This window comes from Crotalus tigris, unplaced genomic scaffold (assembly GCF_016545835.1).
Source record: "Crotalus tigris isolate CLP2741 ecotype Arizona unplaced genomic scaffold, ASM1654583v1 scf7180000017694.5664430, whole genome shotgun sequence".
NCBI lineage: Eukaryota > Metazoa > Chordata > Lepidosauria > Squamata > Viperidae > Crotalus > Crotalus tigris.
The window spans coordinates 3,582,887-3,600,560 of record NW_024096572.1 but is presented as its reverse complement, the minus strand read 5'-3'; the positions used below and the strand labels follow the sequence as shown (position 1 = coordinate 3,600,560).

Genomic DNA, 17,674 nt, shown 5'->3' with positions numbered 1-17,674 from the left:
AATGGGACTTTTGGCGGGCTCAGCAGGGCAGAGACAGTCTGGACAATTCCTATTGGCTTTTGAAAGCCAATAGAATTAGACTCTATTCAAGAGAGCCTATTCTATTGGCTTTCAAAAGCCAATAGAATAAAAGGGAGTAGCACAGCTAAGGAAAAGGGGAAAAAAATGGCGGACTGCATTGTTTGGCAACCCCCGTGAAATGGTCGTTCGATCCCAAATGGGGTCCCGACCCACAGGTTGAGAACCACTGACTTATGATCACAACTGACCCCAACATTTCTGTTGCTAAGCAAGGCAGTTATTAATGTCATGCCCCATTTTACAGCCTTTTTTGCCACAGTTATTAAGTGAATTACGTGCAGATCTGGCTTCCTTCATTGACTTTGTTTGTCAGAAGCTGGCTGGGAAGGTTGCAAATGGTGATCACACGATCCTTGGACAGTATAGCAGTCATCAATAGATGCCAGTTGACAAGGGCCTGAATTTTGATCATGTGACCATGACCATGGAGATGCCGCAATGATTGTAAGTATGAGAACCGGACATAAGTCACTTTTTTCAGTGCCGTTGTAACTTCAAAGGTCACTAAATGAAGTGTTGTAAGCCGAGGACTACCTGAACTCATTTATTGTTCCGGTTGAGAAGAATGCACTGTATGGATTGAGTCATAAAACACACAATATGAACATAGGTCGTGTAGTTTATTATCACAGAATAAAGTGTTTTTGTAACTTCTGCCAGAAAGACTACCCACTTTGTTTCAAATGCTTATTCTGCACATAGAGAAGTCCAGCAATAAGATCTAACTATATATCCCCCACTACCTGTCCATTTTACCCCATCACTTCACACTCTGGTAACAAAAGTGGAAGAGTTTCTGGCGTGTGTCCCAAAGTCCCAGCATCTGTAAGTGACCACTGCCAATCAGTTGTCCATTCCTTTTTTAAATTAACTGGGATGGCAACCTTTTCCTTGACAATCATCTGTCCCTTGAATATAAATATTTAATTTACAAATATTTTAATATTTTATAAATCATGTATTGTAATTTATATACTATTATGCTGATATCAATATTTAATTTGGTTTAAACACAATTACAGATAAAAATGAATAAAACTGAGAAAAGATTAAATACTGTAAAAAGCGCATCGATTGATTGATCGTTCATTCATTCAGGCTCAACATGTTTATTTGGCCACAACGGGTATTTGCTTTGCCATATACTATGTTTAGATACCACACTTATGTAGAAATGGGACTTGAAACACAAGTGACTTCTGTCTTTTTCCTCAGTTTTAATATAACATCAAACATTACAGTAGAAACTGGGGGAAAAATTGTAAACCACACTTGCTTCTTTTGAAGCTGCTTTGTGATAACATTGAACCAGTTCCAGGTAGTCTATTGATATCAGATTGCTGATTGGTAGGATGTGAATTTTCAGTCTGATACTTTCCGTAAGTTCTGAAGCCAGTGATAGGTTTTAACATTCAGCCTTTTCCAGTTTCGAGTTGAATGTACATGGGGAAGGAAGTGGGATTGTGACAGATTTCATTGCTGACTTACACAGCTTTATCTGAAAGTCAGATAAATTTCTAGGTATATTTGTACATGAGCCTTGATCAATGTTTATCTACTTGTCTACAAGTGAACAACTGAAGTAAATGACCACCAATGACTCCCTGGTTCAACCTTAGATATTTTTAAATATCAATTTAAAAATTATAGGGCTATTAGTGCATGTAGCATAGATGTGTGTGTGGACAAGAATACCAATCTTGCTATCAAGCAAAATGAAGCCTCTAATAGCGAGTGCCACATAAAGTGCACTAACCAAATAGGTGGTAAGACAATAGGGGAACTCAGGCACCACACAGGTTATGTAGAAAGGAAACACAGGGCCACCCACAAAGGACTCAAATGTTTATACACAAATGCACAGAGTATGAACAGCAAACAGGGTGAACTAGAAATTCAGGTTAATGAGGGCAGATACGATATTGTTGCCATTACGGAAACATGGTGGGATGAAACCCACACATGGAACACACAGCTAGAGGGATTTAAATTATTTAAAAGAAACAGACCAAATAAAAGAGGAGGTGGAGTTGATCTCTATATAAGAAATAACTACATCTTCACAGAAATAGAGTACAACAATGATAAAAACTGTCTTGAATGCATTTGGGTCAATATAAAAGGGGGGGGAAATGACATTGCCATAGGTGTATACTACAGACCACCCAACCAAACAGAGGAAATAGATGAACTTTTTGCTCGTCAGCTAACTAAGGTATGTAGGAAGCACATCACAATAGTAATGGGGGACTTTAACTACCCTGACATCAACTGGGAGACAAACTCCGCACCAAGTGGAAGATCAAACAGGTTCCTGGCAAATCTAGCAGACAACTTTGTCTCCCAAAAAGTAGAGAAGGGAACTAGGGGATTAGCCGTTTTGGATCTAATTCTCACTAACAGAGATGAAATGATAGACGGTGTTGAAGCCATAGGAACCCTGGGAGGAAGTGATCATGCAATATTAGAATTCAACATTATAGAAGCACAAGCAATAGAACACAGTCAAACTAGAGTCTTGGACTTCAAAAGAGCTAATTTCAATAAACTTAGAGAGGGCTTGGGAAGGATTCCATGGATGAGAATCCTCAAGGGGAAAACAACTCAAGAAGCTTGGGAAATTTTGAAAAATGAGATAATAAAAGCACAGTCTAGCACAATACCAACAAAGAGGAAAACAACAGCTCCCAAAAGAAACCAGCATGGCTGCATAAAGAACTCTCTGACAAATTGAAAGATAAAAAGGACAAGTATAGAAAGTGGAAAGAGGGGAACATAACTAAGTCAGAATATCAGCAAATAGCCTGAGCCTGCAAAGATGAAGTGAGGAAAGCCAAGGCTCAAAATGAACTAAGGCTTGCGACAAAAGTCAAAAATAACAAAAAAGCTTCTTTCAACATGTAAAAAACAAGAAAAAAAGTGAAGGAAATGATTGGTCCATTAGTGGGTGGAAGTGGCAAGAAGGTGACAAGCAACAGGGAGAAAGCAGAACTATTTAACTCGTTTTTTGCATCTGTCTTTACACAAAGGGAAAAAACAGACCAACCTATCAAAAATAGTGCCATAAAAAAACAAAATAGAAACACAAGTTAAGATAGGCAAGAAAATGGTAAGTGAGCACCTGTCCAGCCTAGATGAGTTCAAATCGCCAGGACCAGATGGATTACACCCCACAGTTCTCAAGGAACTGGCAGATGTGATATCGGAGCCACTGAACTATATTTTTCAAAGATCCTGGAACACAGGGGAACTACCAGAGGACTAGAAAAGAGCTGATGTAGTTCCCATCCTCAAAAAAGGAAAAAAAATGGATCCAGGAAATTACAGACCTATCAGCCTGACCTCAATACCTGGGAAGATCCTGGAAAAGATAATCAAACAATGAATCAACGAACACCTAGAGGCAAACAAAGTCATTACTAAAAGCCAACATGCGTTTGTCAAAAATAGATCATGCCAGACAAATCTTATTGCATTCTTTGATCAAGTGACAAAATTAGTGGATCAGAGGAATGCTGTGGACATAATTTACTTGGACTTCAGTAAGGCATTTGATAAAGTAGATCACAACCTACTACTTGACAAGATAGAAAACTGTGGGGTAGACAGAACCACCACCAGATGGATCCGTAGCTGGCTGACCGGCCGTACTCAGCGAGTGGTCCTCAATGGAACTGCATCTATATGGGGGGAAGTGTGTAGTGGGGTGCCCCAGGGCTCTGTTCTGGGCCCAGTGCTCTTCAACATCTTCATCAACGATTTGGATGAAGGGATAGATGGGGAACTCATCAAATTTGCAGCCGACACCAAGCTGGCAGGAATAGCCAACACTCCAGAAGACAGGCTTCAGATACAGAAGGATCTGGACAGACTTGAACACTGGGCACTAACTAACAAAATGAAATTCAATGTTGAAAAAAGCAAGGTTCTACATTTAGGCAAGAAAAACCAAATGCACAAGTACAGCATAGGTGGCACCATGCTCAATAGTAGTAACTGTGAGAGGGACCTCGGAGTCCTAGTGGACAATCACTTAAATATGAGCCAGCAGTGTGCTGCAGCTGCCAAAAGGGCCAACACAGTGCTAGGCTGCATTAACAGAGGGATAGAATCAAGATCACGTGAAGTATTAATACCACTCTTCAATGCCTTGGTAAGGCCACACTTGGAATACTGCATCCAGTTTTGGTCACCACGATGTAAAAAAAATGTTGAGACTCTAGAAAGAGTACAGAGAAAAGCAACAAAGATGATTAGGGGACTGGAGGCTAAAACATATAAGGAACGGTTGCGAGAATTGGGTATGTCTAGTTTAACGAAGAGAAGGACAAGGGGGGACATGATAGCAGTATTCCAATATCTCAGGGGCTGCCATAAAGAAGAGGGAATTAAGCTCTTTTCCAAAGCACCTGAAGGCAGGACAAGAAGCAACGGGTGGAAACTAATCAAGGAGAGAAGCAACCTAGAACTAAGGAGAAACTTCCTGACAGTGAGAACAATTAATCAGTGGAACAGCCTGCTCCAGAAGCAGTAAATGCTCCAACACTGGAAGTTTTTAAGAAGAGACTGGACAGCCACTTGTCCGAAATGGTGTAGGGTTTCCTGCCCGAGCAGGGGGTTGGACTAGATGACCTCCAAGGTCCCTTCCAACTTTACTACTATTACTAACAACTGAAATAAATGAGCACCAATGACTCCCTGGTTCAACCTTAGATAGATTCCCTTCTGTTGGATGTTTTTATTTTTCAACAAAAACCTCTAGGCTTCCCCTATGTCAGTGGAAATCTCCGGAACAGTTTCAGTTCTGACCTTCAAATTAATGAAGCTAATATTATCACCAAAACTCATTTTTCCCCACCTTAGGTTATTTGACCAGTACAATCTGTACATGCAGTCCTCAACTTACGATCATTTGTTTAGCAACTGTTCAAAGTTACAGCATGACTTACAATTATTTTTCTGTAAACAAACAAGTGCAAACAACTGTTTACACTTATAACCGTTGCAACAGCCCCATGGTCACGTGATCAAAATTCAGGCACTTGGCATCTGGCATGTATTTATGATGGTTGTCTTGTTCCTGGGGCACGTGATAACCTTTTGTGATCTTCTGACAAGCAAAGTCAGTGAGGAAGCTAAGTTACTAACTTAATAATTGCATTGGGTCACTTAAGAACTGTGGAAAGAAAAGTCATATAATGGGACAAAGTTCACTTAACAACTGTCTTGCTTAGCAATGGAAATTTTGTGCTCAATTGTGGGTCGTAAGTCGAGGTCTATCTGTAATGTTATATTTTTCTTCACACTTTCAGTGGGATAACTCTGCATCAATCGGTAACATTTTGAAGCCAGCAGCACCTTTGCTGTTTTTTTGAAAGCATGTACAAAATGGCTGATAGGTGGGATTCATAACAATGGCTGCCATCTTGGGCCTGGTAGCCCAGAGTGATCTTTTTTTCCCCCTATCCTATCCCTTTGCCTGAGGTTTCTTCCTCTTCCTGCCTACTTTTGACACTTTCCTAGGCACACCTCCAAACAAAGAACAGAACTAAAATTACTCTCCATTTCTACTTTCTAAGAATGCTTACAGGGTTGGTGTTACAGCATGTTCATAAATAAAAATGACCCTGTCATCTGGGGGTTTGCTGTGCTTTCCATTAGATTGGTCAGAACTCCCTGTCTATGTTTTTAGACCTACCAGGCTGCCTATCTGTGGCCTTGGTTGCAGTTTGCTTCTGGGTTCAATTCAAGGTCCTTTAAAACCCTTTATTGCTTGGGACCAGGCTTTCTGAGGGACCTTCTCACCCCTCATTAGACCTGGCAGAGAAGGCATACTTTGGGTACCATCAGCTAGGGATCTACATTTGATGGGCCCCAGGAGACATAAGGTGAGCATCATCTGCCATGATGCCCACCTTATAAAACATCCTTCCCTTCCCAAAATTAAATTATCTCCATCCCTTTTGATGTTTCAGAAGACCCTCAAGAACTAGCCATGTCATTAGGCTCCCAGGGAACCAGAGATTTGCTTAGATGGCCCCATTGTTGAGGTAATCATTTTTAATCCTCTTTTCACCTAGGAGTTTCTCTGTTTGTTTTTTCATATTGTTTATTTCTTAATGTAATTTTTTTATATTTTGTTAATACCTGGTCTTTATCCAACCGTGCACTCTCCAGAGTCACTTTTGAAGAGATGGGAAGCTATACAAATTTGATAAATAAATAAATATGCAATTTCTTGTGATACGTTGAAGCTATGAGGAAAGCACAGATGTAGTAACCAGGAAATAGATTGTTACATCGTTTCTGTAATGTTGACCACAGAGGATTATAGTGTGTATAAATTATGGTTGACTTATTTTGTGTTCAGGGAATATGAAAGATGCAGAGATTATGATGCAGAGATTATGTTGCCTAGCGAAAGCACAACCATCTAATCCCACTTTCAGTTAAATACCTTCCAAGAATATTTCTTTGGCATTTTTGTGAGTCTCTGCATCCATGCTTTTATATTTTAATATCTCCACTATTACCAAGGGGTATGCAGAACTACTGGGTGCCAAACACTGCCAAATTAAAGTGAATAATACTTATTTCTAAACCCTATCATGAAATAAATCTTGTTCTAAATATCATTCAGTGAAATGACATTCCAAAATAGCTTCTTAAAAAACTGTCAAGGTGATTAATATTATGTTTGCAAAGCAAGTAGATAGCAGACTCCTTGTTGCACAGTGGAAAAGATATTTTCTAGTTGCGTTCATTGAGATATTGGTAACATCTTATCTAATAACTGAAAATTCTAGTATGACAGAATGGATTTATGAGGACTAATATCTTGGAAAATATCATGAGGTAAGGCACTGCATAACTGGATGTAAGAACCAGGGTAAAGAGGTAAAAGATTGCACCCAAACTTTGTAACCCAAAATCAATAAAGAAGTAGCTATGCTGGTTGGTTTTTGGGAGGAGGGGTGTTGGCAAAAAACTCTACAACAACAGAAATCTAAGAATTTTATGGAAGAGCTTTCTTTTCACATACACGTTCTTGAATCACAAGCCGCTTTGGAAACCATTCCCTAGGGAGGAATGTTTTCCATATAGATATTTGCAAGTGGAGGAAAAATAAAAGTATTTCAGTCGTAGGAAAGAAACACAACTACATTATTTCCCTGGTGGCTGTTTAAAAGAGACTGAAAAGATATTCCATATGCTTTAATACAAAAGGCCCCACATTTAATTTCTGGGATTTCCTTTTAAAAGGAGGTTAAGCAGCCAGGTTGATAGCTGCTGGGCCAGGGAGAGTGTCCGAGTGGCCCGTGAGACATTGGGGAGCCTAGGGCAGGGGTAGGCAATCTTGGCTCTTTTATGACTCGTGGACTTCAACTCCCAGAATTCCTGAGCCAGCATGGCTCAGCTTGGAAACCTCTCTCTTTCCCCTCAGCATGGCTGGCTCAGGAATTCTAGGAGTTGAAGTCCACGAGTCAGAAAAGAGCCAAGGTTGCCTACCCCTGGCCTAGAGGATTGCTGCTATTTGGAGAAGGGTCTGTCCATGGCCTGCATGAGTGAGATGAGCCTGCGGGGGTGGCTGCTGCCAGGGGCGGGGTAGGAGTGTGCAAGCAACTTTCAAGATGACTTGTGATCTTCCCTGCCGGCTTCCTTATTGCCTTTGCTTGGGGAAAGCTGGGAGGGAAGGTCACAAAGAGTGGTCATGTGACTACAGGACAATATAGCCTTACTAAGTATGAACCAGTTGCCAAGCACTCAGATTGTGATCAGGTGACTGCAGGGGTGTATGTGTGTGTGATGGCCAGAACTATGAGGACTGATTATAAGTCTCCTTTTTCAGCACCCTTATATCTTAAAAAAAATCGCTGAACACATCGTCAGTAAGCAAGAACTATCTGTAATGAGTATTATTAGTTGCTGTGTTCCTGAAATGATATAATAGTTCAAAACTATCCTTGTCTTGAAGATAGATTTTGGTGGGTCCATCCATTTGCCTGCATTATTATCCCTCTGACAAAACACTTGCATTTGGATGCATAAACCTATATAATATTGGGGTTGTTTTTAAAAAAAACCCAGTGTATTCAAAAGTTTTGAGCTGTCTTTAAAGTGGATGGCTTTTGCAAGAAGGATAATTTTACTTATTTATTTGTAACAGGTTTATACTAAAAAACACACTGCCCCACACTGCAGAAGCCCTGGATGCTAAAGGAATTGGAGCTACATCTTTGCTTTTTGAGATGCCTTTTCAAGAACAGAAGCGTGAAGCTGCAAATATCATCAATGTCCACAATTTAGACCAAACACCTGGACACCAAAAAGTGGAGTCTGGATTTTGTTGCTCCTGGCCAGAGAAACAGCACCTTTGTCAAGAAGAAGAGAGCGAACATGCCACTCCTCTTGATCACAGTTTGGGCAGCTTGAAACATCAGCAGAGGCCTTTGCACATTGTTTGGCCTCACAGATGGTGAGTGTAACATCCACACTGAGATATTATGTTGAATAGAATTTGAATTTGGAAACCGTGCTATTTTGGTCTGGTGATAAACCTTTTAGAATTTTCTTTTCTTTTCTTTTAATATTCATACTAATACAGGGGTGTCAAACTCAATTTCATTGAGGGCCGCATCAGCATTGCGGTTGCCCTCAGGGAGCTGGGTGGGTGTGGCCAGGGTGGGTGCAGCCTGGGTGGGCATGGATGGAGTGGGTGTGGCCTACTGGGTGGGTGTGGCCAGCTCTACATCATTGGCGTCAAGGGTGCCTGTGGGGGCCTGGGCAGGAGTGGGACAGATCTGAGAGTCTCTGGCAGAAGGGGGTGGGACCCGGGAAAGTGCCATGGCATGGTCCACGGGAGGAGCCTCATTGTTCCTCTCAGGCCATGGGGGGGGGCTTATGGAGCTAAGACTGAATGCGTTTCAGCATAGATGGCCACCACAAAATTGTACATTGGCTCCCAGCTGGCCTGAGCCAGGGCCAAGGCAAAGGGGGCCATTCCCTCACTGTTTCCAGGAAGGCTTTGCGGGCCACATGAAACCACTACGCAGGCCGCATCTGGCCCCCGGGCCTTGTGTTTGACATGTCTGTACTAATAGAAGAGAATATCCATAGGTCAGGGTTGAACTGTGGAGTCCTTGGCCTCTCCGAGCTGGATTGGTTGTTTGCAGGCTTTTCTTTATCTGACTAGGAAAGATCATCAGTGCTACTGAGTGTGGGGTTGGTTCCCTGTTATTTACAGTAGCTTTCCTTACCAGTGTTAGTGGGGATGTGGTTCTCTCCTTTGTAGTTCCTTGAGTAAGGTATTGTTTTGTGCTTGTTTTTTCTGGAGTTAATCATTGCTTATCTAGACTCATAGAGATAAATTACATTTACACATCATACTAAAGAGACAATAAAAAAACTAAGAAGGAAACAAAAGGAACACATCCTCTTCAGCAGGGACAAACAATCAAATCAGACCATCAACTGAACAATCAATAGCCTGGTCAAGGAACTCCAAGAAGAAAACCACACCCCCACCAACACGGGCAAGCTACTCTATTTAACAGAAAGCAAACCCCACACTCCATAGCACTGATGACGTTATCTAGATGGTAATAAAATGTCTGCAAACAACCAACATCAGAGAGCACCAAGGTCTCCAGAATTTAGTATGTTGGTTAGAGAATGAAGTTTGAAAATCATTGTTTAAAAAAAAAAATACAGATGGAAGGAACTGAGCATCCATATGTGGACAAGAAACATGGGATGGCATTAAAAATATGAAAACTGCTGAAAATCCTGCCTGAAAGCAGCTCTGTCCACTAATAATGTTTAATATGCAGTGCTATTTTTTAAAAAAATCTTAATTATCCTAATGTGACTGACTAGGTGTTAATATTCAAGACCATACTATGCTATTTGCATCTTCAGTTTAAAATCTATCTTTCCTGCAATTTCTTCTTCTTTTTTTTTAGAAATCAGCATATGCTTATATGTAGGCTTAGAGGGAATGGAATAGGCTCTAAGAAAGCCGATGCTTTTCAAGCTGTTGACCTGATCACCAAATCTTTTCTAAACTGAAGTAAATCTACCCTCCCACGTAATCACTTACAAATAGATAAACTTTAGCTTGACTCCTATCATAAATTAGGATTTAAAGAGGTAAAATGTCCCGATAATCTTCCGGTATTGGGCACCAACATTTTAATCTAGTATATTTTTTTTCCCCTCACAGTTCGCTTAATCTGCATGTGGCCTGATTAGAGTTCACTTCATCCACAGATTATACTGTGTTTATTTTTGAGATGCTGGGTCGATCAGTAGGTCAGATTTTTCTGAGAGCAACGGTTTGCAGGTGAAGCCATAAGAGCACCACACCGACCAGGCAAATCGCCTTTGTGGAGGATTTGACTTCCAACACATTAAAACTCCAGAAGCTCTCCCAGATGATCTGCAGCATCTGGTACCTAAAGGGATTTTCATCTTTGACTCCAAATGTCTGAACATAAAAATTTAGGGATTGGAAGTCGATGTGGAATCCGTCTTTGGATTTGTTTAATCAACTTCACACTTCTCACATGATGTTTCTCGGGGAGCTACATTTATTTTTAGTCAAATTTAATTGCCGTCAGCGCCAAAAAAATATATATGCTGCATTCTCATAGGCTGTTTTACAGTGTGGTATGCTTGTGACATGTATTGATTGCCATTCCATTAGTGATTAGGAACTTGAAGTTCATAAATCTAATAGCAGGGGATGCTAGTTGGTTGAATTTTTTTCCTTGTGACAAACGGCTATATTAAGATACATGCTGAAACTTTTATAGATTGTGAGGTTTCCTTTTGGGGGGGGGGATTGTTTTTTTTTCCCCCTAGGTATTATTAAAAATAAATAAATTGCAGGGTAAGTGAAAAAGAAAACATACTCCTTAATTATTATGCCTATTGTATAAAGGAGCACAAAGCTAAATTAATGAAATGAGCAATATTCAGTGAAATAATTCCTTTTCTTTCTGTGTATTTTTAGGTCCTTGTTTTGTTTAATTTAATTTTGTTGCCTAAAGTTAGTTGCTTAAAGAGATGCAGGCTTCTATTTGCATGCATCCTTATTGTTTGAGCTAAATTATTTTTAATTTGGAGAAGAGGAGAAGCCACATCAGCAAGATCAAATGCCAAAATATAAAAGTAACACATTCACCCTTACGGGTAATATAGTAGAACATTGGAAACTTGGAGGTTGCCAGACACACAGCTAACATTAGGGCTAATTTTGAAAATCTAGTGTGCAGTCAATTTTACTGATGCCTGGGGACATACAAGGTAGAAGCTGACAAGAGAACTAATTTTGTTTGGGTTATTTACTGCTATGCATCATCCAGGGTTCCCGCCTGACACACAGCTATATGAAGGGGAATATTATCACATACTAAAAATTTATGTTGACATTCGATATTTGTTCAATATGTCAGCAGTATTACTTTCATAATCAAAAGAGTGAGGAGAAAAGAGAGGGGGGGAAAGGCACGTTATGCTCATATAGATATATCTTTTTAATAACCGTCTATAAGGTTAATATAGTTTACCTTTGAGGGTATACAATGAAAACAAGCAGGGTGAGCCGGGAAAATGACAGAAAGCATCAACCGGGGCTGTTTGTTTGCCATTACCTAAGCGAGCCATGTCAGCTCTCTGGTCCGCGTCTGATAGCTATTTGTTGTACAGAGAGCACAGCATAAAAAAAGGAAGGAAAAAAAAATATCAAACTCTTAATACTATTGTGTGCCCATAACCATCTGTCACTGCTAGCCTGGAGATGAGAGGAAGATTACGAGGAATAAACACTGAGCGGCTGAGCATTGGTAAAGCCTTCAGGCAAAAAACTCTTGTGGGGACATCAAAGACATTCTAATTCCGAGGCAGTCAAGGATTACAGTGTGTAACCTGTGCTGACAACAGATAAATGACTGGCAATATTGTGCCAGAGCTGTTGGGTCCTGCGTGGAGTCCTGATGGTGATGGTGATGGTGATGATGTTATCTTGCGGAATGGACTCTGCTGAGATAATTTTATGGTAAAACACTTTTTTTTTCAAATGCCACTGGGTCTAGGCAGACATTGACTAGCTATGGGGGTAGCAATCAGTTTCCTCAAAATTTACTGTTCTAAGCCCATTAGAGTTCCAGCGCAGCCAGGCTTTGCAATGAAAATCCAAAATGCCAGTATTTCCATGTCAGAAAAGAAGCACGTATGCAAATGGTTGGAAGGCTTCGATTCTCAGCATTTAGTGTTGGGATATTCCAGCAAAATGATTTATGTAAATATGCTCATAAAAATGCAATTACCCCTTCCCTCTCTCTCTCTTTCTCTCTCTCTCTTTTTAAAAATGATAAATATGAAATAGTAAATTAAAAAAAAATTTAGTTCAACCTGTTAGTCATGGGAAAATAATGCCAGCGGAGAACCTGCATCGCACAGGTAAATACAATAGGCTATGCTATTGGAATGAAATGCACACACACACACACATACACACACATACATCATTCACCGCATTAGCAGCTAACAATTTTCTGCGCCTTATTCAGGCATTAGCAAATTGAAATATTCCCTTCTGAGGTCCTGGAATGATCTCATTAAACAAACACCAGGTTTTGGTAATTGATGTAATAAGGAGGATGTGGAGGAGCTGAGTAAAAGTATTGTCAAAGTATGCTGCCACTCTTTCAAGATTCTAGACTTTCTCACTGCAGCCATTTCCCTGCACAAGAATACTAGTACGACTTGAAAACTGAAAAGCGAGTAATATATATATTTATTTATATTTATTTATTTTTATTCAGTATTCCGAGATTTCACCTCACCTACGTCTTTTCTCTCTTACAATAAAACAATACCTCATTGTGATGTTCCGCACCAGAATCTCCAAATGTTTCTCACCTTGTTTTGTTGGAAATGAATGGCCTGATCCTTTGGCCTCTTGTGCCAGCAAGAGTCTGTGGAGAATCAAAACCTTTTTTCATCTGCCAGAGCAACGCTGTGACTTGTGGCTTTGCTTCACTGTTGAGACCAAGCCAAGCCAGCCCAAGCTAATTTGGCTGCTTGAGGTGAAGGACAGGACATTGCATCCCCATTTCACATGCAGATGTCATTTAGGCTGCAACTGAATTATGCTTCAACATTTGCATCCAGGCAATATTCGTAGTTGCATCTTGGTACAGGGATGCAATGCAAGCTGCAAAATAACCAGAACTTTCCTCCGATTCTGCACCATTCCCCATCCTTCGGCTTTTACTACATAAAGAAGCTACCCTCAATCAATGCTACTGTACATCATAGTAGGCCTTAGCCAAAGGCAAGCTGAAGTACAACAGTAGTTAGCTGTGATACAACATCAGCTAGGTTTCTGAGATTGTGACTATACAATCAAATATTACAGATTCCTTCCTGCTCCTGTTGCAGTTACTGTGTTTGAGACCCACTTTCAGAATTCCCAGATGTATGCCTTGGGAATTCTAGGAGTTGTAAGTCCTCTTGATCTATGATCCAATTTCAGTTATGCTTATGCAACACTAATACCTTGACATGCTAACCCTTAAAGCGCTATTGGTAAAAGGAATGAATGAATCTGTCAATTCCAGTTTCTCTTTTTCATTTCTGCAGTTGAAATGTATTTTGTCATGATTCTGCATAACTTTGACAATGTATTAAAGAGAGGCTTGCACAAAAATTCATAGGTATTTTTCCTGATGTATACATAGTCAGTCAGAGCCATGTTTGCAAGCAATTTTCACAACTGTATTACATTTTTATTATTTTCATATTTCATATGCATTTGTATTTATTCATTTTATACTGCACTGCAAAATGCAGTAAAATGCAAATCTTTAAATTAAATTGAATTTCAGTTCATCTATTGATTTGTATCTGCAGAATTAGGATGCATTAATTTCTTCATGTGATTTTTTTAAAAAAAGATTTTAAAAAGAATCCTTCAAGTTTACATTCTGTATTATAGGGTGATATTTTCTTTCTGAAAACAAAGATTGGTATACAGCATATTATACATTACAGCTGGTCACATGGATGGTAAAATGTCATAAAATAAATAATAGACTGTATATAGTCATCGTGTGTGTTTGTTTGTGTATATATAACTTTCTTCTGTTTAAAAAATATTATTAGACAGAACAAGAACCCCAAATCTGTGTATGCAGTTTTATAGATGGCATCTAAGGATGAGAGTTAATGAATTCTTCAAGACTACCAAAAATCTCATAAGTAACTTGGGGCAGACATTTTTCTTGTATCAGAATCTAACTCTTTTACTCTTGGATGTCAGTAATACTTTACGCATACATGCTCACATAACTCAGGGAAAAAGCTGTACTTTTATTCTTAACAATTGTGAAGAAACAGAACTTGACACTATTACATCGAGATTCATATAGATATGGTGTGGGCAAGAAAGGGAGGCAGGTTAAATCACAGTAGAGAAATATGTGTGTGATGATGAAATATACAGAACTTTGTCCTGTTAGAGCAATATTCCAACATCATAAATTAACTGAAATCAGGATTATGGGCAAAGACTTAATATGTTTATAGAAAAGAGTCAAATGAAAGTACAGGCTTCCTAGGTAATGGAGGAAAGGATAATAAACAATATCTTAACTTATTTGAGATAATGATTTTCCTTTTGTCAGACCATGTTAGCAAATGTTTAAGATGTCACAAGCAAGTTGAAGTGCACTGCATTATAGAGAAGTCTTTTGTTGCTAGGATTAAGTTTGACACATATATCCAAATAGTTTTTAGACAATCCTGTTTGAGAAGATAAACTACTAAACAATCATCTTCTTTCACCATCTTATTCAAATGCCAAATCTTTGTATTTAATTTGCAGGGTGTGATTTGCCAAAATAATAAAAAAAAAAGACTTCCATAATGGTAGATGAAAAGTCAGAATTAATCTATTCACTTTTGTAGTTATTACAATCTGGTCTGGTACACTGATAGGTAGCTATGTGGATAATTGGTAATAAAAACTTCATATTGATATAACGGTGTTAAGCACAAATTTCTTCTTTTAAATGGGAACTTTAAAAATAAAAGGGTGGAATATGCTTAATTGTATCTTTGCCTGGTTCCCCCTCCCCACCTATAGATAATATTTTAAAAACAGGAATATGTTTGTAGGAGACATTTTCTTTGAACAGTATGTTCAGAAGATTAAGAATTATATTGCTTCCCTTTAGTCTCTAGTCTGGCATATCCCATATTATTGGCAAGGAGGGAGCTGAGATCTCAACATTGCCAAAATGAAACTAGTTGGGTCCTTGATAATTACTATATGCTACTATTCCTAGTATTTCTCTATTTGATGTTATAATGGAAAGTCTTAATAAGAAAATGGAAATTATAGTTTGATGAATAGGGCTTTACAAATCTGGATGTTTTAACAGAACAATTGAGTTGGCAGGAATTACAGAGAAAAAAGAAAAACAAGAAATTCAAGAAGAAACTAGCATGATTGCAGAAAGATCTCTCTGATAAACTGAAAGACAAAAAGGACAAATATAAAAAATGGAAAGAGGGACATATAACTAAGGCAGAACATCATCTGATAACCCGAATCTACAAAGATGTACTCAGGAAAGCAAAGGCTCAGAATGAACAAAGACTTGCAACAAAAGTCAAAAATAATTTTTAAAAAAGTTTCTTTCAACATATAAAAATAATAAGAAAAAAGTCAAGGAAATAGTAGATCCACTTAAGAGGACCTTGACAAATATAAATCACTGGGACTTGATGGATTACATCCCAGAATTCTGAAGGAACTGGCAGATGTTATCTCAGAACCATTGTACCATACCTTTCAAAAATCCTGGAGCACTGGGAAATTTCTGATGTGGTTGGAAAGAGCTGATGTGGTTTCCATCTTCAAAAAAAAGGGGGGGGGGAAAAGACTCAGGAAACTACAGACCAATCAGCCTAACATCAATACCTGGGAAGATACTGGAAAAGATAATCAAAATACAGATCTGCAAACATCTAGAAACAAATAAAGTTATAACTAAAAGCCAGCATGGGTTTGTTAAAATAGATTGTGCCAAACCAATCTCTCACAAAGTGACTAAATTAGTAGACCAGTGAAATGCTGTGGACATTATACTTAGATTTTAGCAAGACATGCGACAAAGTACCCTATTTCCCCAAAAATAAAACCCAATTAGAAAATAAGCCCTAGCATGATTTTTTCAGGATGCTCGTAATATAAGCCCCACCCCAAAAATAAGCCCCAGTTAAGATTGTCAGCCAGACAGAGCCATTTAGTACCGTATTTTACTCAAAATAAGACATAATGAGAAAATAAGCCCTAATGCATCTTTAGGAGCAAAAATTAATATAACACCCAGTCTTCAGGGAAACATGGTAGACCACAACCTACATCTTGGTAAGCTCGAAAAATGTAAGATAGACAACATCACCATCAGATTTGTAACTGGATGACAAACTGTACTCAATGTCCTTAATGTTACTTCATCTACACGGGGCACCACAAGGTTCCGTCTTAGGCCCAGTACTCTTCAATATCTTCATAAATGACTTAGATGATGGAATAGGCAAAACCTGGCTCAAAAACAGTAACTGTGAAAGGGAGTCCTAGTGGACGATCACTTAAATATGAGCCAGCAGTGTATGGCAGCAGCCAAAAAAGCTAATACAATCCTTAGTTGTACAAACAGAGAAATAGAATCAAAATCATGTGAAGTATTAGTACCACTTTATAAAGCCTGAGTAAGGCCTCACCTGCAATACTGAATCCAGTTTTTGGTCACCACATTACAAAAAATATGGTGAGACTTTGGAAAAAGTGAAAAGAAGAGCAACTAAGATGATTAAAGGCCTGGAGACGTAAACATATGAAGAACGGTTGCAGGATTTGGGTTCAGCTAGTCTAGAGAAAAGAAGGCTTAGGGGGGACATGATAGCAGTGTTCCAGTATTTGAGAGGTTGCCACAAAGAGGAGGGGGTCAACTTATCTTCCAAAGCACCAGAAGGCAGGACAAAAAACAATGGGTGGAAACTAATCAAGGAGAGAAGCAACCTGGAATTAAGGAGAAACTTCTGAACAGTGAGGACAATTAACCAGTGGAGCAGTTTGGCACCAGATGTTGTGGCTGCTTCACCACTGGAAGTTTTTAAGAAGAGCCTGGACAGTCACTTGTCTGAAGTAGTATAGGAGGTTGGACTAAAAGACCTCCAAGATCCCTTCTCAGCTCTATTTTGATTCTGGAATGGCTGCTGCCTGGATCCAATTAGCTTTCCTTGATTATGTGAATTAAGGAAAATTTAGTGGATGATGGTGGAAGAGAGAGAAAGGAGATGGCTGGAAAGGGCTGGTCAGCACTGATACATTTATCATAACAGCACAAAAACAGGCACTAACCACCAGATCCATAGAAGCAGAGGTCTACCACATTAAACAGGGTCCAAGGTGCAGACTTTGCATGGTCTCAATGACAGCCCAACACAGTGTCGGGGTGTAAGATGGAGACAGAAACAACAGACATTGAATTGCATAACCAAGTAATTGGCACTGTGT

General features: G+C 39.2%; 1 protein-coding gene across 7 annotated transcripts in view; it reads left to right on the top strand.

The window, feature by feature from the left end:
- GTDC1 (glycosyltransferase like domain containing 1) overlaps positions 1-17,674 on the top strand; it is a 269,468-nt gene that overhangs the window by 211,850 nt on the left and 39,944 nt on the right. For all 7 annotated transcript variants that reach the window (XM_039338239.1, XM_039338236.1, XM_039338242.1 and 4 more), the window contains one exon: positions 8,249-8,557. In XM_039338239.1, coding sequence (XP_039194173.1) covers positions 8,249-8,557 — 309 coding nt within the window. The remainder of the gene's footprint in view (positions 1-8,248; positions 8,558-17,674) is intronic.